The 21,890-nt window shown below is 42.0% G+C and overlaps 2 protein-coding genes across 2 annotated transcripts; one reads left to right on the top strand and one right to left on the bottom strand.

The window, feature by feature from the left end:
• The first annotated feature begins 7,327 nt into the window (after positions 1 to 7,327).
• Positions 7,328 to 14,323, top strand: LOC117259199 (extracellular calcium-sensing receptor-like). The gene is made up of 11 exons (XM_033630450.2): positions 7,328 to 7,464; positions 7,605 to 7,896; positions 8,447 to 8,689; positions 8,823 to 8,918; positions 9,041 to 9,341; positions 9,507 to 9,679; positions 9,763 to 9,993; positions 10,077 to 10,200; positions 11,076 to 11,269; positions 11,474 to 11,752; positions 13,895 to 14,323. Exons 1-11 carry the CDS (start codon positions 7,331 to 7,333, stop codon positions 14,321 to 14,323), a joined length of 2,496 nt encoding a protein of 831 aa, XP_033486341.2. The 5' UTR covers positions 7,328 to 7,330.
• Positions 14,324 to 17,849: 3,526 nt separating this feature from the next.
• LOC117259400 (extracellular calcium-sensing receptor-like) lies at positions 17,850 to 21,890 on the bottom strand. The gene is made up of 10 exons (XM_078167508.1): positions 21,551 to 21,890; positions 21,067 to 21,370; positions 20,721 to 20,807; positions 20,487 to 20,594; positions 20,190 to 20,369; positions 19,570 to 20,043; positions 19,229 to 19,459; positions 18,992 to 19,115; positions 18,416 to 18,888; positions 17,850 to 18,326 (listed from the first exon to the last, which is right to left on the bottom strand). Exons 1-10 carry the CDS (start codon positions 21,820 to 21,822, stop codon positions 17,886 to 17,888), a joined length of 2,694 nt encoding a protein of 897 aa, XP_078023634.1. The 5' UTR covers positions 21,823 to 21,890; the 3' UTR covers positions 17,850 to 17,885.

Here is a 21,890-nt window from a genome sequence, read left to right as displayed (position 1 = left end):
TAAGACTCTAAAGCCAAATTCTGGTCTTTTTTGTAAACCTAACCACGTGCTTTTGTTGCCTAAACCCAACCATGTGTTTGTTGTTGAAGGAAAAGAAAATGTCAAGTGGCGTTGCTGTACCGATGTAGTGCACACACAGTGTATTTTGAAAGAAGACAATGCATGTAACAAGCAGAACCTGACAACCAACGCACCCCAGGTATCTTTCACGTTGTATCTGGATGTGGAAGGTCCATGACTACACGTCGGTATGTGACAAGGTCGGAGTAAAAATGTGTTAGAAAATAAGAGAATACGGGCAGAGAGCAGAGTCTCTGCAGAGAGATATACTGCCACACACTTCTACTGGGTCATAAGTGACAACTGAGAGGGATTATTTCTGTGCGTTGTTTTAGAGGAAAATCCTGCTGATTACATCTTTAAACTTTCATGACTAAAACAGTTTAACGAGCGGTAATTGTGCACACATTCCATGTATAATTATTCATTAATTGTGTGGTTGTTTAGCACATAGTCTCATCTTAGTATAGAACATCTGTCACCTTTGGGTCCTAATCACATGTTTTCCATTACACCATTTCATTGTGTAAGCAGTTCGGATATAAACGTGACATTTAAATAGTAGACACAAAGTGTTAATGTACCACACCTGGAAGACATCTTATTCATCACCATGTGGTGTGCCTGCATAATGATCTGTTCTGAGGACAGTAATGCCAGTTTGAGGCTGGGAGCACGGGAGCTGGGAGGGGTGTGTGTCTTGACGAGTGGCAGCGAGAGAAACTGTTTTGCTGTTGTTGAAGTAAACAGATTGGGCATGTTAACAGCCCAAACACATAATTATTCTGCCAGTTACAAACAACCTGATGCTTCTGAATTACTAGTGTGTGTGGCTGTTTCATACAAGCTTCAGTGTGCATGTGTATGAGTGAGAGTGACTGTATCTGTTAACATGTTTGCCTGCATAGACATGAGTATGCAAGTATTCTTCACATGTGTTTCTCCTAACCATGGCATTGCTGTGGTACAGAAAGTTTCCATCTCAACCTCATTACACTGTCGGACTGATGTTTGCATGTGGTGCACATGTTCAACATGACACCAAGTATACAGCATTATTTGGCCCGTGCCGCCTCATAAGGCTGACACCTCCTGCTTACTGGAAAGTGGATGTGGCTCAACCTGCAGTAACAACCAGACAATCTAATTCCCTGTTATTAAATGCAGACTTGGAAATGCTCTTTAAAGCTGACAACGCTACTATTTCAGATTTGGAGGCTTAGTTGTAATGGCAAGTTATGAGCTGATATGTCAGGCAAGCATTAGTTTGCTTTGAGCTGGAATCCAAGTACTGAAATGTTTGAGGCTGAGCTTAATTTGGCTTCAATCTTGAGTTCCGTAATGTGCCAAAAGTAAAACAGTTCATCAAGGGCTTACATTTGATAAAACAAATTATGAGCAAAAAGTCCCCCTGGGCCGTCTCTGCACATAACAATTAAAAGTGTTTAAGAAAGTGCAGCTCCCCACCTAATTTTCTTTCCATTGTTTTTCTCTTCACATCCTATGAGAGTGAGGGACTACTCCAAATAAAAAAAAGACAGACTTGTGGTAGCCATGGCAACGACATTGCCAGCCCTAACACCCAATATTTTTGATGCCCAGCAGTGTGACATGAATACACAGAGGACACAAATATGCAAACACACACACAGACACACACACACACACTCAGGTAGAGCCATCCCTCATTGTACTACCCAGTAGTTACAAAACACTATCGGCTTTTTCTACTTTATCTCTGAAAGGCTCTGCTGAGTGAAGTGCAGCAGTCTGAATACACAAAAACTGGAATGTATCACATCTGACATTGTTCATAGAAAACTGTGGGTGTTGTCATTATGACATCTATTTGAGGGTACAGTTAATGGATTTCAATCTGTGAGGTCTAAAAGAGTTATAAATGACAATATGATGCATTAATTCAAAGGGGAGAAAACCACAGAAATGTCTTTATTTGATTAATCCATAACATGACAGACAATTATTCATATCAAAGGAAACTTCACCGCTAGACATCATTATCACTGGACCGTGGCAGATATCCATTGCAATCCATTGCTCACTTTTATAACAGTATTCCCACATCTGTCAAAACAGCTGCCAGAATGTATCTTAAAGAAAATTAATATCAAAATATAGAGATGAACTTTTCGTCCCTGTGCCCCCTGGAAGAACTTCATTCAGTGGTGAATTCAATTTCTTCCTCGCGCTCCTTTTTTCTGCCAAAAAAAAAAACAAAATTAAAAATCATTAGTAAAACAAACACAAAGGCTGAAGCTGCAGTTAATTTAAAAAAATGAGCAGTTTCAGCATGCTAACAGGCTCAAAAAGAGCTAACATGCTGATGTTTAGTAAGTACAATATTTACCATTTTCACCATCGTAGTTTAGCCTGTTAGCATGCATTGCTGAGTAGCGCTAAACACAAAGTAAAGCTATGGCTAATGGGAATGTCATTTTGACTCGGTGCTAAATGAAAAAGTAAGGGATTATCGAAGGTATTACAATTCATCCTGAGGGAGACATAAATGCCTGTACCAATTTCATGGCAATCCATCCAGTTGTCAAAAAATTTACTCAGAACCACAACTATCAACTTTGTAGTAGGGCTAGAGGAAAAGTCAGGGGATTACCGAGAATCTGAGGAACATAAACGTCTATACTAATTTTCATGTCAATCCATCCAATTATTGTTAAGATATTTCAGTCTGGATCAATGTGGTGGACCAGCAGACAGTCTGACGGGCTGACATTGCCATCGCCATAGCCACATGTAAAGGACACACCTATTGGTAAACTGATACATACATGCATATGATAAACTTTATAGATGGAATCATGTACCCAAACAAAAATGAAGACAAAGTAGACAACTGCTGTGCAGCCAATGATCCATCCTACCATCAGCAGAACAGGGAAAAGTTTGTGGGACGAAGCTGAGAGACAAATATAGAAACAATAACAAGTTGTTGGTAGGGTGTGGAAAGATATATTAAATTAAACTCTGCATCAGTTTTTGCCTCATATTGTGTGTGGAATGTGGATTTCTTACCTCTCTTGGACATGGCACCTCTCTCTGCTCTAATCTCTTTGTTGTGATAGGTGCAACGCCAGGCTCCATGCTGTGAAGAGTTGACGTCGGCATCCGGCAGGGAAGGGTGGAACAAATCTGGGGGACTTGGATTTAAATCCATCTTTAGCCCTTCCTTGGTCCCATCTAACTCTAGCCTGTGCGCTTCTCCTCAAAATTCACGAAAAGCATATTTTACTGACAGACACATTTTTCCCCTCATTTTTTGGAGGTGAGGCCATTCCCATCACATCCTTTCCTCTGTGGACCTGGTCCCAGCTGTGCTGGGCCCTGTGCTCCTCTTCCTGTATCCCCCTGGAGGAGCTGCTGCAGCTGGGGCTGACAACTTTGTGTCCCGAGGGTATACTGTTCTTCAGATAGGTGAATACTATGGGTCAATATCAGGAGCTACAGCAAAAAACAAAGCCAAACAAAAATCTCCAACACATTTTAATGAACAGCATCTGCTCAAAATTCAGTTTTAAGAGGGCAATGCTTGTTTGAATTTTGACTTGGTTGTATTTATGGAAGCCCCTGTCCAGCTCGGTACTTACTGCAGTGGAAACTATGCACATGCTTTAAAGAAATAATTATTTGCTCATTCTTGCCAAGAGTTTGATAAGATCGATTACACTCTCATGTGTGGAGGATACAGCGAGATAGCTTAGCTTAGCATAAAGACGGGGGGAAAACCAGCACTTCTATATTAATATGTTGCTGTATATCTTGTATAGTACGTATAAAAAACAGTGCAAGTGTAAAAATGTCAACGGCTTTATTGGTTCTGGGCTGAGAGCTTTGACCTCTTGTCTTCTTTCCTTCCACTTTCTGCTGATTGCCTGGAAACTTGTTCATTCATTCATTTTCAGCAATCACTTATCCTGTTGGGGGTCGCGGGGTGCTGGATTCTATCCCAGCTGACATTGGGTGAGAGGCAGAGTACACCCTGGACAGGTCACCAGACTATCACAGGGCTGACACACAGAGACAGACAACCATTCACAGTCACATTCACACCTACGGCAATGTTAGGGACACCAATTAACCTGCACGTCTTTGCATTGTGGGAGGAAGCTGGAGTACCCGGAGAAAACCCACGCTGACACCGCGAGAACACGCAAACCCTGCACAGAAGGTCTCCCCCACCCTGGGGTGAGGTGAATATGATAACCACTGCCCCACTGTGCCACCCTGGAAACTTGTAATAGAGCTAAAACTTTGTTTTTTGTGCAGATTAAACAAATGAGATATGACATGTTAGTCAGTGAGGTTTAACAGTACTGGGAAAAGGATGTTGGTGCCTTAGAAAAGAGACGGGGTAGTTGTTTCCCCCTTTTTAGTTTTTGTGCTAAGATGCACGTAAGATAAGCTGAATAGCTGTGAGCTGCAGCTTTAAAATTTCCAAAATGTCAAACTATTTCTTTAAAGGTGCAACATGTAATGCCTGGCCATTGTGTTGTCACTAATTTCACTGAAGGTATGTTCTGCTAAAAGGCCAATTTTACATGTTACCAGTCTAAAAGAAATGTTGCGAGTTCAGCATCAAACCTCATCTCTTTACTCGTCAAAAGCTGTGTCTAGGAAAGCCACATCAATGTTTAATCTTGTTTTGCTTCTGTTTTTCTTTGCTGCCGGACGTGGTCTCCGGCCAGAGTGGGTGGTTGAGATGGTAATAAAGGTCGCTTGGCAAGTGCTTCAGCTATCTTTGCGTTTACTGTGCTACTAACCAGGGGCAGTACCTTCAACCTATCAATGTGATTGACGAGCCCTTGGGGTAGCTCTAGTTCTTTGTTTTCTTATGTTGGACTGAGGGCAGACTGGATGCTACAGTGACTCACTCTCACCTCTCGGGGTACAAGTAATATCATATGTAAGGCTGATGCTAGCTAGTTAGGATGCTCATTTCAGTAAATATATCTGCAACACAATACATAGATTCATTCATTCATTTCTGTAACTGCTTATCCTGGTAGGGGTTGCTGGTGAGCTGGAGACTATCTCAGCTGACACTGGGAAAGAGGCAGGGTACACCCTGGACAGTTCACCAGACTGTCACAGGGCTGACATGTAGAGACAGACAACCATTCACACTCACATTCACACTAGTGATGTGACGTTCGCGAACGAGCCGAATCTTTGAACCGGCTCTTTGAAGTGAATGAGTGAACCGGCTCTTTAGAGTGAACGAGCCAGTTCCTAATTTATTTGTTTTTTGCTTTAATTTACTCTATATCCATTAATTTCAAATTATTTGATCCGGAACAAGTTGAGAGAGACTAGTTTGTGAGGGAGAAAGACAGTGCAGCCGCTCACTCGTTCACGTCAAAGAGCCGATTCAAAGACTCGGCTCTTTCGCGAAAGTCACATCACTAGTCCAGCGTGACAGTTAAAAGACAAACATTAAACGGGCTAGTACCAGACTTTATATCTGCGAAGTCTATTCTGGGTCCAAGTTACAATATCCAAATCACGTGATGTGATAAATCAGTAATGCGATTCGTCGTTGAACCCACTAACACCCCCCGCCCCACACACACAGCGAAAAAAAAACTCTCACAAGTGAACGAGAAATCCCATCACTAATTCATACCTATTTAGAGTCACCAATTAACCTGCATGTCTTTGGACTGTGGGAGGAAGCCGGAGTACCTGGAAAAAACCCACACTGACACGGGGAGAACATGCAAACTCCACATAGAAGGGCTCCCACACCCTGGAGGTCGAACTGGGAACCCTCTTGCTGTGAGGCAACAATGCTAACCACTCCACTACTGTGCCACAATACTTTTTCAAAAATTTCTTCTTCACATTTTGTTGATAACGGCCATTTTTCAAATTAATATCTGGCCATATTTTACAAATTGAACTTTTAAAGGCAAAGGGGGGCATAGGAGAGGAGAGGAGAGGAGAGGAGAGGAGAGGAGCAATAATTACTGGAGACATTTTAAGAAGCAACAAAATCTGAAGGAGGAGAGCAGAGGAAGAGAGAGATCAGATGGTCTAGAGAATGCAGGAAGAATGAGAGGACAGGAAGAAAGAGAGAAGAGAGGGCACTCATGGTGTAATTGGATGAACACTTGTCACTGACAGGGCCTACTCCTGAAAATGACAGCTCTCTCCTTCTCCCTCTAACCCCTCTCATCTTTTATAGACCACTCTAATCTATTCCTTCTGCTAATTGAACATCACACAAGCATACTCATATATAGCACCTCATTAGTATGGGGAAATTCAAGAAGATATGGGTGAAATTTATTACATGATCCCATGGAATTGCCCAACCTCTGCTATAACTGGAGTGTGCGGTTTTTGATCACCATCAAATATTCAACATTTACTCAGGTGGTTTGTATGATCTTAATTAACATTAATGAGGAAAAAGCTGTAGCTTATACCAAAAGCTAAAGTATCTCATGTTACCAAATCCCATACCTTGCAATGTTAACAAAAGAGAAAAATAATTCACGTATTCACTCTGTGATTTGGATCTGCTCCAAAATTAAATGGGTTTTTCTTTGGCCTATGTCTCACCTTTCAACAAGTTTCACGAAAATCAGGGTTTTTTTTTTCTGCTGTCCTTCTGACAAACACACAAACAAACAGAATTGAAAACATAACCTTCTTGGCGGACGTAATAAGGGAAAGTACAATTGCATCATCTATTTTGAAACTGTTATCCTGGGCAATCTGAATGAACACACCAGGGTTTTGCTCCATTACTGTGTTAGCTCCAAATTACTGTACCCTCTATTCTCTCCCTACAATAACAAACTAATTTTCTCCTACCGCTAAGACACAATCTGATCCACCTCCCATGTGGCAATGATTTCTGTATATCAAATGCATTGTCCTCCTCTTTCTTCCTTTGGTGTGGCATCAAATAACTTGTGAACACTGCTGCTCAAGTAAGCATCCATGCCTGTTACAGAGTTCTGGTAGAATATTTGATATAAAGGTCACAAATTCTCTCCACAGGATATCGTGTTTTTTTTGGCTCTCGATACATTCATCACTTTTCTCTGGCTGTATTAATATGCTGTGTCTCTTGTGTTAACTAATAAATGCTATTCATATTTATGTCCTTCATTTGGATTTCCCTTGCTGCACTGCTATCTTCCAAGTGATGCATATCTGTGCGCTGCTCCTCTGCTGCCTCGTTGGGATTATCCATGGGGTTTATGGAGGGGAGCCCTGCCAGCTGATGGTAAAGTCTATCCCAGGTAGCGTTTATCAGGCAGGAGATGTAGTGATTGGGGGTCTGTTCCCTGTTCATGTGAAGGCACCGCAGCCTAAGCTGGATTTTCGAAGTGAGAAGGTTAATGCTTCCTGTGAAATGTAAGATTCTGACAAATGAAATATTTTCTTTTCATGAAAAGCTGAACTAAGTCTGTGTTTAATTCACTCTGTCATCATATCTCCCGATTTCTGATTTTCATCTTTCCTGCTGTTATTTTCCTGTGTCTCACCTGCTGCAGTTTTAACCAGCGAGCTTATCGCTGGCTTCAGGCTATGATTTTTGCTGTGGAGGAAATTAACAGTAACCCAGACCTCCTGCCGAACTTCACCCTTGGCTATCTGGCAGCCGATACTTGCCTTGCAGAGAGCACCACTCTGTTAGCAGCCATGGCTATGATAACTGGACAGGAAGTTCATTTGGCAAACTCAGAATGTGGATCTGTGCCTACAGTGCCAGTTATTGTTGGCGATGCACGCTCTTCAGCCTCGATTGTTGTGGCAAACACCCTTGGGGTGTTTGATGTACCCATGGTGAGGATAACTGATGTTCTGCAAACATGATGATTCATGTGCTTGTTGGTTCTGTTGCAAAGTATTTCTCATCCTGATTACAGTACCATATGTCTCTGTTCTTGTCTTGTATGTTTGTGTTTGGGCTGCACAGTGTTACACTGCTGCCTCACAGGCAAAACCTCATGAGTTCAAACCCCAATAGGTCTAACGTCAGCCCTCTGTGTTCAGTTTGCTAGTCCTCTCTGTGTTCACATGGGCTTCTTATGGTTGCTTCTGTTGTCTTCCAGATTGAAAACATGTATGTAAGGTATTAGATATACTTCCACAATTCCCTTTGACAAAAGCACAGCCTTCAAAAATTGAAGCTGATTCATTATTCTTGCACAGTAGCTCCTAACTGCTCCTAAATAGTTAAGATGGGGTCAAATGCAGAGGATAATGTTCCTCTCTGGTACAACTTGAATATAACTCCACTCTTGTGCCTATTTCTTTCCTGTTTTTTTTTTGTTTTTTTTTTTTATATCTTTGTCCATCTGTTTGTTAAAATAACCACTCTTATTCTTCACAGGTGAGCTACTTAGCCTCCTGTGTGTGTTTGAGTGATAACAGAAGGTACCCACTGTTCTTCCGCACAATGCCCAGCGATGCTGCACAAGCTTGGGCCATGGCTGAACTGCTGCACCTAATGGGGTGGACTTGGGTGGGGCTGGTGTCTGCGGATGATGATTATGGCAGATTTGGGATGCAAATGTTAATGGATGCACTCAGGGGAACTGAGGTGTGTGTTGCTTACCATGAAGTGATTCCAAAGGTACTGTAATGCCTCATATTGAAAGTGTCAGTATACACCCCCCTCCTTTCTTTCTCATTCTCTGCCTTGCAGTAATCTCTTTCTTACCACCTGCAGCTCTTTGATACTTAATGTATCTCTTTTTCATTCCAAGGACTATCCAAAGATGACAATGCAGAGGATTGTTGAAACCATCCAGAAATCCACTGCCAGAGCCGTGGTAACATTTCTCATAGACCAGGATGCCAAGGTATTTTATTCACTAAAGATCAAACCTTATAAGTTCATAGTATTTAGACAGACAAATATTATGGAGACTAGATGCATCCACCTAGGTATGTGACACATCTTTGCTTCCTATCTCTTTGTCAGGCTTTGTTTGAGGAAGTAGTCCACCAGAATGTAACGGATAAGCAGTGGATTGCTAATGAGGCTTGGGTTACGTATAGCACTGTCTCCATCCCTCGCAACATTCCTTCATTGGCTGGGACCATAGGATTTGCTCTGCGAAAGGCCGATATCCCTGGAGTGGGAGCCTTTCTGGCTCGCTTAAATCCCAGCCTGAGTTCACTTGAGTCTGACCCTTTTATGAAGGAGCTCTGGGAAACACTGTTTGGATGCTCTCTTAGTGCTGGCCTGGGAGAGACATTATGTTCAGGCTCAGAGGTCATAGGTGAACACATAATTTGATAGATGAAACAAAGGGGAAGATCTTTTTAATCACTGAAAACTGAATTCTTGAAAAACTTCAATAGCTTTGTTTAACTACATTTGCAATGTCAGTGACATTATTGTTGATTTATTGACTTATCTATTCTCTGTCATGAGTCACTTATAGGCATTGGGGAGAGCTTGTACACAGATGTGTCCCAGCTACGAATCACATATAATGTCTACAAGGCTGTGTACGCTATTGCTCACGCAATAAAAAATATGCTGGCCTGTGAACCTGGAGGAGGTCCCTTCCAGCAAGGCCAGTGTCCTGACATCCGGAGGCTGCAGCCTGTACAAGTAGATAAAATTCTACTATCTCTAGATGCCAAAAATGTTACCATTATCAGAGATCATGTGAAACATCCTTTTTTCTCTTTCAGATAGCCCACTACCTACGAGAAGTGAACTTCACAACACCTTTGAAAGAATGGATGAACTTTGACGAGAACGGGGACCCACCTGCCTCATATGACATTATCAACTGGCATGTGACACCTCAGGGAACAATAGAGTTTGTCACTGTTGGCCATTTTGTGTCAACCCAAGGGTCAGATGGTCAGTTTCACATTGACATGGACAAATTAATGTGGGGAGGACGCAGCAGACATAAGGTGTCTATTTTTGCTGCTCTTTCTTTTATGATAATCTCTGTTTTAATCACTCAAAAACCATCTCTGTGGCTGCATGATTCTAGGTTCCTGTGTCTGTGTGCAGCAATCCGTGTCCTCCTGGTACAAGAAAAGCTGTGCAGAAAGGGAAACCTGTGTGCTGCTTTGACTGTCTGCCATGTGCTGAGGGAGAAATCAGCAACCAAACAGGTCATTTTCAGGGTTCATTTTATGATGTATTTGTTAAAAAAAATAAAAAATCAATGAACATATTAGTTACTGAATAAATGACTTTTCCCAGTGCATGTAAGCAATCAGGGAGGTTGTCTATTAATGACCCAAGCCAATTTAACTCTTAATTCTTAAATAAAAGCTATGACTTAACTTAAATGTACTATTCAGGATTAATTAAAGATAATGGCAATGCCTTCAGATCACAGATGGATTATTGAATGGGTATATGGGGCACAGGCCCAGGGGCCCAAGGTCTCAGAGGAATCCTGAACCAGAGCCTCTGTTTGAAGTGATTTTAACATTTTTTTTTTTGTTGGTAAGACAGTCAAATGACTACAAAGCAACACAAAAAGACAGCAAGGAAATAAAAGTCGCAAAAGAGTCGCAAAGAGACACAAACAGTTACAGAGTTGCATAATGCACAAAGCGGTGCTAAGAACTACAAAGTAATGCAAACAAGAACTAAGACACTCAAAACAACTACAAAATGATGCTAAACAAGCCCAAGGACATTCAAAATGACCACAAGGAGGCACAAAACAACTACAAAGAGACACATAACTAGAAAGAGACACAAAATGGCTAAAGAGAAACAAAATGACTACAAAGAGACACAAAACTACAACAAAGAGACTCAAAACACCTACAAAGAGACACAAAATGACAATGAAATGAGGCTACAAAGATGCAAAACAAACATGAATAGGCTCAAAATGGTGACCACCAAGAGGGCTGGGGGGCTTTTACATGTCTGTGCTCTGGGGCTCATTGTGTCATAGTTCGTCTATGCATCAGATTTATCTGTGGAAAACAATTATAACACATCTGCCTTCTCTCTCTGTCTGTCTTAGGATCACTGGAGTGTATTAGGTGTCCTGAACGCTTTTGGTCCAACTCAAACCACACAGTGTGCATTCCCCAGCAGGTGGATTTCCTTTCGTACAATGACACCATGGGAATCGTCCTCTCCGTCATCTCAGCCGTCGGGGCAACACTGACAGCTGCCACATTTGCCACCTTCCTTTACTACCGACACACACCTTTGGTAAAGTATTGCACTGTCCCACATGATGCCAAATTGCATTTTAAGAGTATTACATTGTAGTTTCATCATACTGTGAGAATAATGCAGTAATGATATTGCAGCCTCCTGATCCATTAACATCAAAATAAAAAAAGGCCATATCCAATACCATGGTGTAATTTATCCCTGTGTCTCCTTCCTTTAAAATCCCTCTCCTGCTTTAAGGTGCGAGCCAACAACTCAGAGGTGAGCTTCATGCTCCTGCTATCACTCAAGTTGTGCTTCTTATGTTCCCTGGCTTTCATTGGACGACCAGTGGCTTGGTCCTGCATGCTAAGACATACACTGTTTGGAATCAGCTTTGTTTTGTGTGTCTCCTGTCTGCTGAGCCGCACCGTGGTGGTTCTGGTGGCCTTTCGTTCCACATTGCCGGGGGAGAACCTGATGCGTTATGTGGGTCCTGCTCAGCAGCGGTTGGGCATCTCCATCTGCACCCTGGTACAGGTGATTCTGTGTTTAACTGATAACAGTTTTGTGAGTGGCTGCGGCTTAGGAGGTAAATTGGTTTGTCCACTAAATGGAAGATTGGGGTTTCGATCCCTAGCTCCTCCTAGTTCAGCAAGATATTGCAAGATTCCCAATTTGCCATCAGTGTTTGAGTGCGAGTGAATGGTTAACTGAGTACAAAGTAGCAGGTGGAACCTTGTACTGTAGCCCTGACCACCAGTGTGTAAATGGGTGCTTAGAGTGGTGGTTGGAAGACTGGAGAGGCACTTTACAAGTGAAAGTCAACTTTCCATGTTATTCACTGGGGAATTATGTGTGCCACATACAGTACAGGCCAAAAGTTTGGACACACCTTCTCATTCAATGCGTTTTCTTTATTTTCATGACTATTTGCATTGTAGATTCTCACTGAAGGCATCAAAACTATGAATGAACACATGTGGAGTTATGTACTTAACAAAAAAAGGTGAAATAACTGAAAACATGTTTTATATTCTAGTTTCTTCAAAATAGCCACCCTTTGCTCTGATTACTGCTTTGCACACTCTTGGCATTCTCTCAATGAGCTTCAAGAGGTAGTCACCTGAAATGGTTTCCACTTCACAGGTGTGCCTTATCAGGGTTAATTAGTGGAATTTCTTGCTTTATCAATGGGGTTGGGACCATCAGTTGTGTTGTGCAGAAGTCAGGTTAATACACAGCCGACAGCCCTATTGGACAACTGTTAAAATTCATATTATGGCAAGAACCAATCAGCTAACTAAAGAAAAACAAGTGGCCATCATTACTTTAAGAAATGAAGGTCAGTCAGTCCGGAAAATTGCAAAAACTTTAAATGTGTCCCCAAGTGGAGTCGCAAAAACCATCAAGCGCTACAACGAAACTGGCACACATGAGGACCGACCCAGGAAAGGAAGACCAAGAGTCACCTCTGCTTCTGAGGATAAGTTCATCCGAGTCACCAGCCTCAGAAATCGCAAGTTAACAGCAGCTCAGATCAGAGACCAGATGAATGCCACACAGAGTTCTAGCAGCAGACCCATCTCTAGAACAACTGTTAAGAGGAGACTGCGCCAATCAGGCCTTCATGGTCAAATAGCTGCTAGCAAACCACTGCTAAGGAGAGGCAACAAGCAGAAGAGATTTGTTTGGGCCAAGAAACACAAGGAATGGACATTAGACCAGTGGAAATCTGTGCTTTGGTCTGATGAGTCCAAATTTGAGATCTTTGGTTCCAACCGCCGTGTCTTTGTGAGACGCAGAAAAGGTGAACGGATGGATTCCACATGCCTGGTTCCCACTGTGAAGCATGGAGGAGGAGGTGTGATGGTGTGGGGGTGTTTTGCTGGTGACACTGTTGGGGATTTATTCAAAATTGAAGGCACACTGAACCAGCATGGCTACCACAGCATCCTGCAGCGACATGCCATCCCATCCGGTTTGCGTTTAGTTGGACGATCATTTATTTTTCAACAGGACAATGACCCCAAACACACCTCCAGGCTGTGTAAGGGCTATTTGACCAAGAAGGAGAGTGATGGAGTGCTGCGGCAGATGACCTGGCCTCCACAGTCACCGGACCTGAACCCAATCGAGATGGTTTGAGGTGAGCTGGACCGCAGAGTGAAGGCAAAGGGGCCAACAAGTGCTAAACACCTCTGGGAACTCCTTCAAGACTGTTGGAAAACCATTTCAGGTGACTACCTCTTGAAGCTCATCGAGAGAATGCCAAGAGTGTGCAAAGCAGTAATCAGAGCAAAGGGTGGCTATTTTGAAGAAACTAGAATATAAAACATGTTTTCAGTTATTTCACCTTTTTTTGTTAAGTACATAACTCCACATGTGTTCATTCATAGTTTTGATGCCTTCAGTGAGAATCTACAATGTAAATAGTCATGAAAATAAAGAAAACGCATTGAATGAGAAGGTGTGTCCAAACTTTTGGCCTGTACTGTACATATACGTATATTTCTCACATATCATACCTCTCCGTATGAGGACAAGGTCAGTTATACAAATAGAGATTCAGTGCAGGTTACAAACTGCCATTTCCTAATACGATGTCTGCTTTAGTTTTCATTGTCTTTGCATTCTAAACAAATCTCCCTCTTCATTTCCCACCCAACCTCATTCTCCTAGGTGCTGATCTGTGTGCTGTGGCTGACCCTGGCTCCTCCTCAGCCTGCAGAAAGAGACATCATGGACCACTGGGGACCCAAGATCATTCTTGAATGTGCGATTGGCTCTGTGGTGGGCTTCTCATTGGTTCTGGGCTACATTGGCCTGCTGGCCTGTCTCAGCCTCCTCTTGGCCTTTCTAGCAAGGAAACTGCCAGACAACTTTAATGAGGCCAAATTGATCACCTTCAGCATGCTGATCTTCTGTACTGTCTGGGTGGCCTTTGTGCCCGCCTACATTAGCTCTCCTGGGAAGTACACTGTCGCAGTGGAGATTTTTGCCATCCTGGCTTCAAGTTATGGCCTTCTGTTCTGTATCTTTGCCCCAAAGTGTTTTATTATTCTTCTGAGGCCTGAGAGAAACACTAAAAAACAACTGATGGCCAGATAGTACCAATGCCTCAGGGTCAAGAGATGTAGGCATAAAAGAAAAATGAAAATAAAAACAGAATTGGCATCAATTTTTGAAAACTGTATGGTTTCTATTATGACTCATGCAACAACAACAACAAAAAGAAAGAAGCAATGAATAAATAAATATTCTTGAAATTAATAATCTTCATTGTTATTAATATTTAAATATTGTCTCTTTTTCTGTAGCCTACATAATTTAATCTAAGCTTTTAAACACTGCAGCTGGATGTTGTTGCAAAATATCTGCATTTGTATTTCTGCATAAACAGAAAGAAACATTTCATCATGCTATCATCTCATGACAGCCCATCAGAGGCATTAACTCATCAGACAGTGACTGTGTGAGTGTTTGTGTTGCACACTGTGATAATTGTTTGCTCTCACAGATATTATTCCTTGTGTGAAACTCTGCAACGCTGTCTCGCGATTGCATTCTGTCAACACATTTCTTATCTGTCCTCCCATTTTAGAACATCCAAACATGGATCTGGCGCCTAATTAGATTAGCATAGTGACTCATGCTATATCAAAAAGAAGCCATCATCACTCTGGCTACTTCAATTTCAGAGGAATTTTAAGACCTTCAGATCATTTGTTGCCCTATATAATGTAGACAGCCACATGGGCCCTGGTGAATGGTGCTATTGTGGCAGAGACCATTAGTTTTGGCTGCAGTTTCTATGGTGCCCATCTCCTCTGTGATACTGGCTCTCACTGCATAATAGGTAAAAGAAAACAGGAGAAAAAGCTATCTGAAAGAGTACGTTTAAAGAATGAAAAATTACTGAAACCTCAAATTCTGTTAAAAGAGACGGCATCATAATGAAAGGACATTTTAGGTTGAGGTATAAATCTGTGCAAGACATGATTCATTCACTCAATTTTGCACCCTTACATAATGATTATGCAAAGTCACCTTACTCCTTCAAAACCATTTTCTGCCCTGCTGTGTCTATGCAGTCACTGGTGCATTTATATAAAGTAGAGAAGGTAGCAGAAATACTATGCCTCGCTATAAAATGCAATAGCCCTACATCTGCACTAAATGGCTCCAAATCAACTTTTTTGCAGGCAATGTGAGATATTGATTCAACTGTATGGTAGGTTTTGAAGTAGTTAGAAGGGTTCACATAGATATTCAGTTATTTGTATGTTGCCTTAGTGGCCATTTTAAAATACCCAAGGCCACTTAGTCTGCAAAGTGTCCCAGTTTTGACTCGTGTTTCAGCTCCTGTATGTGAAGACCAGAAATAATCACATGAGGCAAGAAAAACTTGAATATGGTTTATCCACTACTATACACTATTCAAATACAAGGAGAATGTTGTGTAAACTTAGGCATAAGAGCCACTTAAGCACATATTTATATTTGGTAACAATGTCTCTGTTGGTATGACATATTATATTGGATTTGATGTTATCTAATATTGGTATTGGTCTAGCTGTGCATATGTTTCTCTTTTGCTGATAAGTTTCCTCTTTCTTTTGCATGTCTTGTCATACTTTTAAGACCTTTCCCATTGTCATAATGAATCTTTTTTCAGTGTTAATGACTGTGATGAATCAGCAATCCATGCAAGAGATATCTGACATCTTTATACGTTGCCTTGAAAACTTATAAAAATGGTGCTTGTCAAACTGAAACTAAATGCTGCAATTGTAATTTACCCCCTGGATTTCTGGTGTTAGGTGCAAACACTTCAAAACTAGGTGGGAAGAAAAAAGTCTCAAGTAGTTGTCAAATAGAAGTCAAGTGGATTGTCAATAGAGTTATTTGAAAGACACTCAACAGAATATTTGCTTTACAACTCTACAAACTACTTTCTCAATACTGAGTGTTAACTTAAGTAACACTTCTTTTCACCCTGGGATATCATTACTTAATGTACATGACACAGTGTTAAGTATTACTTCTCTAATCTCTGTCTTGGATGAGGTAAACCCCCATGTGTCCACACATCTGGTCAGCATTTGCCCTAGTATAAAAACTCAGTGATGACAAGACTGAGTAGAAAGCTGCATCTAAGTACTGTAGAAGTCATGCTGTTATTACATCTTTCAACTTCCCTGCTGTGTTTACCTCTACGCTGTCAGCAAATCTATGTTATCATGTGTCAAGTTATCTATTTTTCAGTATTTCAAGGAATGGATTTCTATGAATTCTGGACTTCCTCCACACTCACTCACATTTTTAATACATTTTTTCACAGCCGGGCACACTTCATTTTACGTCTGTGTGCCTGTAATTTGAAGGCGCAGTCATTTTATTGAAGAAATTATCACACAGTATTTTCTCATTCAAATGATCTAACCCCTGAATGGCAGTGATCTATTCTGGTTTCCTTAATTAAATCAGGCAAAACGTGCTCCGATCTGAAGGATTACTGTTTGAAATGAAACAAAGACAGACTGTGCACTATGAGCAGAAATCAATCCGCTGTCTTATAGTCACTGAAATTTATGATGCAGAAGAGAGCACATACAAGAGTTAAAAATGCAAAGGCTAAGAAGAATGAAGGTTGGAAATAAATGTAAATCGAGTAATACAGTGTCAATAAAGCACTGCTTTCCATCTGCCCCTCCCTACACCTTTTCCTCATGTCTGTCCCTGATGGACGTTGGAGACTCAATGTCTCTCCATCTTCCAATTTATTCCTCTGCCATGGGAGGAACAACAGATCAATCAGTGGTGGATAATCAATGTTAGCCTGAGAGCAGATGTGGAGAGCTGCAAAAAATGTCTGACGTTTTTAGTTTGTTATTGCAGGGAACAGCCAGGCGTGATGTTTATATGTAAAGGCCTCTGGAGTATGAGGGTTTAATTAACCAATGACAGCTGGGATTTCCACAGAGCATACCTCAGAGACCCTGGGCCTCATCACTCTATCTCGGGTCAAATCAGCATGGACACTGCTGCCAAATCCCATTCAGTGCTAGCAATGAGCTGTCCTTCACATTTCTACTGAGCATGTCAAAGAAGTGTCATAAAACTGGAGAAATAAAATCATTTGATTTGAGAATGCTTTTTTGTAAATGGTTGACTGTTTTATCTTGAGGTCTTGAAACTGACTATAGGGGGTTTACAGGATAACATCACTTCTTAATGATGATGCACTGCTTTTTGTATTGTTTCTGTGATCGTACTGCCTACTTTTTTCTACACCACTGAGCAAAATAAAGTAAAAGATCTTTAACTAAACCATAGGTGAGAAAATAGAAGTGAAACAAATGTACAGGGCAAGTTACAAAAACATCATGGAAAGTTCTTGGTTAGGAAAATGGTGTGTGGTTGTGCATTTTATGATGGGCCATGATGAATGACAGAAGGCAGCATTAACAGCACACTTCTACCATCTAGTGGTGAAATGCGAGTGTTCATATTCAAGGACAGGAGGTCTATAAACACTGTCTCTACCACCACTGTCATACTTTTTCCCCACAAAATCACACATTTCGAAGTAATGTTATTATATTTATTGTATTAATCTGGGAAAAGCCAGAGACAGAAGTCCATATGTGCATGAAATAAAGATGATGTTCTAGAATTTGTCAGTGGCAGCTTTCGACATCAGGTGTTTCCATGTGTTCTTTTCTGGCCTTAGTAGGATAATGTAGCACTTTGGTGCAAAGATGCAGCCCAGCAGTCCATAACTGGAGGCCAGTATAGCAAACACCTCTGTGGCTGTGGAGTACTTCCCTGGAGAACTAATGTAGGCAGGAACAAAGGCTATCCACACCGCACAAAAAATGAGCATGCTGAAAGTGATGAGCCTTGCCTCGTTGAAGTTATCCGGCAGCTTCCTTGCCAGGAAGGCCAAGAGAAGGCAGAGGCAGGCCAGCAGGCCGATGTAGCCCAGGACGAGAGCGAATGCTACAGGTGAACCTTCATCGCACAAGAGAATGACAATAACGCTTTCGCGTGGGATCAGTCGGTGTGGAGTGGGAGGAGCAACAACCAGCCACACTGTACAGATTATTACCTGCATAAGAAGAAATAGACCTCAACATTTGAAAAAACAAAACTGCTCCCCTAACTATTCACAGGAAATGAAAGGTCAGCTGCCCTTACCTGGACCAGTGTACAAAGGGTAATGATTGCCTTTTGCTGTGCAGGCCCAAACCATTTCATTACATTACTGCCTGGAAGTGTTGCCTTGAAGGCCATTAGCACCACTATAGTTTTCCCCAGAATACAAGACATGCAAAGGACAAAGGTGATGCCAAATGCCGTGTGTCGCAGCATGCAGGACCACTCAGAGGGCCGGCCGATGAAGGTCAGAGAACACAGGAAACACAGAGTCAAGGAGAAGAGCAGCAGGAAGCTCAGCTCAGAGTTGTTGGCCCTGATAATCGGGGTGGATCTGTGACAAGAAAATATGACGACCACAACACAGGTGCAGAAGGAGCCAAGGAGAGAAATAGCCATCAGGGTGATGCCCATGGTGTCGCTAAAGGAGAGGAACTCCACCTGTTTGGGGATACAGGCTGTCCTTCCATCATTGGACCAGAACTCTGTCAGGCAGCGCACACACTCTATGGCATCTGATGGAAAGACAAGAAGGCTTTAGCTGCAATACTGTGGCTTTACAGCTGCAACTGTGGGTCAGACGACCAAACATAATGTAGGAGAGTAACTTTTTCTCACCAGTCTGATTGCTAATCTCCCCAGCTGTGCAAACCACACAATCATGGCAGCAGATAGGGAAGTTAGGTCTGATTGCCTTCCGGGTACCTGGGGGACAAATGCTGCTGCATACTGACAAGGGAATCTAAGCAAAAGAGGAAATGCATACTACACTGGTCACAAAACAGTCACATAGTGGAGATATTATTGGACAAAATGCATTTCACAAAACATGATTTATTCTATTGAGATTCATACTTTGGTTTCATTGCCATTCCATACAATCATATCTTCCTGGATCTGGAGTTTTTGCTTTCCTACTGAGGTCATCTCATCAAATTTGCCAGTTGTGACAAACTCCATTTCTCCTTTGGGACTTAGCTGCCAGTTCACAAGGTCATACATGGCTGCAGGATCACCATTTTCATCAAACTTGGTTTCATCACCAAATGAGTTCAAGTATTTCACCTGCTTTATGTAATGAAGTAGCTAAGGGAAGAAAGTGCTTATCATCATCTTGTAATATTACCAGATTCTATCACTTATGTTCTAGCATCACTATAACTTTTATCTAAATTACCGAACATATGGAATGGTACCTGCCATGGCTGTATATTGTCTGTATCTGGGCAGGCCTGCAGATGAAATGGCCCTTTTCCTTTCACACAGCTTCTCATAGCCTTGAGTGCATGGACAATGGCATACACGGCCTTATAGACATTGTAGGAAATCCTTAGCTGTGACACATCTGAATAGATATTCTTTACACTCCTCAGGTCTTCTGCTCCAGAGCATGGAGGTTTACCCTCATTATTATGTTCTTGACCTTCAACCTGCACACCCAGGCTGCACTGAAACACCTCTTCCCAGAAGGGTTTCAGGAAGGGATCTGCAAGGGCATCTGGGCTCGAGGGGTGCAAGCGAAGCAGAAAGTCCTGTAGTCTGGGGATGTGTGCTCGCCGAATGGCAAATCCCATAGAACCCTGGAGGATGTGGTGATACTTTTTGGGGGTGGAGAGGACAGCTGCTGTGCTCCAGGCCTCACTGGCCAGCCACTGTATCCCAGTCAGCCGCTCTCTAAATTAAAGAGATATAGATTGCATTTTTGCAATGTTAAACATATCATAAATTTAAACTCAGTAAACCTGCATCAACAAAAAACTAACAAAGTTAATTTTATCATATTATAAATACTATTGACTTGTGGAAGATTCCAAACATAAGTGTCATGCCTGAGAGCTTCATCAAACAATGCGGCTGCATCTTGTTCCACAGCAAACACTAGAATCACCCGAGCCCCAGAGGAGCGGATCTGTGAAACGATAGACGAAATGGTGGTCTGTGCTCGGTTTTTAGGGATGACTTCATGAAGGGCAATGCAAGCACCCAGTTTTCTAACCTAAGAGAGCAACAGGGGGATACATGATAACTTATATATGTTCAATAAGTTACACACTGAGAGTTACAAAATGTCATTTTATTATAATTAAATTGTTTATCTTTGTGTGTTACCCACCTCGTTGACAAAGATGTTTGCCCCACCACGGCCATAGGCATCATCTCCTGCTATCACACCCACCCAAGTCCAGCCAAAATGCTTGACAAGTTGTACTAGCGCATCTACCTAGAGAAAGAAAGAGGAAGAGCGAGACAATGAGAGAGTTTCTATTGCTTCTGAAGTGAAAATGTAGACATGTTTCTGTTTGTGTCTGGAAGTAATGCCACATCAGGAGTGTCTGCTGCCTCTAACCTGGAAAAAGTCACTGGGCATGGTCCTTAAAAAGGCAGGAAACTCATTTTTGTCACTGAGACAGGCACAGCTGGAGAAATAACTAATCTGGATGGAAGAAAACATCCATGATAATTTAATTTTACAATGTCCAACATTAAAACACCATGAAATCAGTTGGCTGGACTTAACTCACAGTTGCCAAAAGATTAAAGTCATGAATTACAATTATGAATTTGAGACTGCTAACTGCTGACCCTCTCCAGTAGTAGTAACAACAGAAAAACATGGTGGCAAAAAGCAAAGTACACTGCTGTCTCTCACACAGTACTGGTATACAGTTGTTGAGCAGCTATGACTGACTTACCTGTGGCACATGGAAGACTCCCAGGAAACGGGCCACAACAAGAGACTGAGTAGAGCCTCCATCTCCTATCACTGCTGGTACGGTCCCACGACAGGTGCCTTTACTTTGTGTTTCTTCTTCAATTTCTGAATCCTTGTCACTCCCCACTAACTCCATGGCAGCCTTCAGAGCCTGATGGGGTGTACTGCATGAATCATAGATCTTATAGCCCAGTGTGATGTTGGGAAGGAGCTTGCCATCTCCGTTGATCTCCTCAATGGCAAAGATCATAGTTTGCATCCAACGGAAAGTCCGAAAGTTAAATCTGGAAAAAGAGAGATGTCTTGAGGCAAAGCTTGAAGAAATTTTAATGTTCAACACAGTTATGAATGTAAAGCCCTGTTGAAAAAAATGTGTCAAATGCAGCCATGGTAGCAGAGATAACAGTTGCTTAATCAAAAGTTTGTGGCCACAGCAATTTAAGGATCAGCTTAAGACAGCTTACCTGGTGCACTGTGCTGGAAGAGGCTTAGAAAAAAAGGACAGACTGGGCTCCACCACCATGTCATGAAGGGAGAAGAGTCCCCCGAAGATGATGTCCCCCTTTTTCTCCAGCACAGGAAGGGACATGGACCCTGGTATTATTTGGCATTGCTGGTTGTGGTCTTGGTGGGAGTTGTAGGGAAAAATCATACACCATAGGAGACTCAAAAACACAACCCTGGTCCTTCTCCTTGAAAGACTGGGCTCTACGGATCTCATCCAAAAATGACTCATCCTCTCTTAAAGCTAAGTCACCCTTGACAGCCAATGCATGTTTATTCCAGTTCAAGTAATATATATTT

Source organism: Epinephelus lanceolatus, chromosome 4 (genome assembly GCF_041903045.1).
Source record: "Epinephelus lanceolatus isolate andai-2023 chromosome 4, ASM4190304v1, whole genome shotgun sequence".
NCBI classification, from domain to species: Eukaryota; Metazoa; Chordata; class Actinopteri; order Perciformes; family Serranidae; genus Epinephelus; species Epinephelus lanceolatus.
The sequence above is the reverse complement of the archived record's forward strand: the minus strand, read 5'-3'. Positions and strand labels throughout refer to the sequence as shown.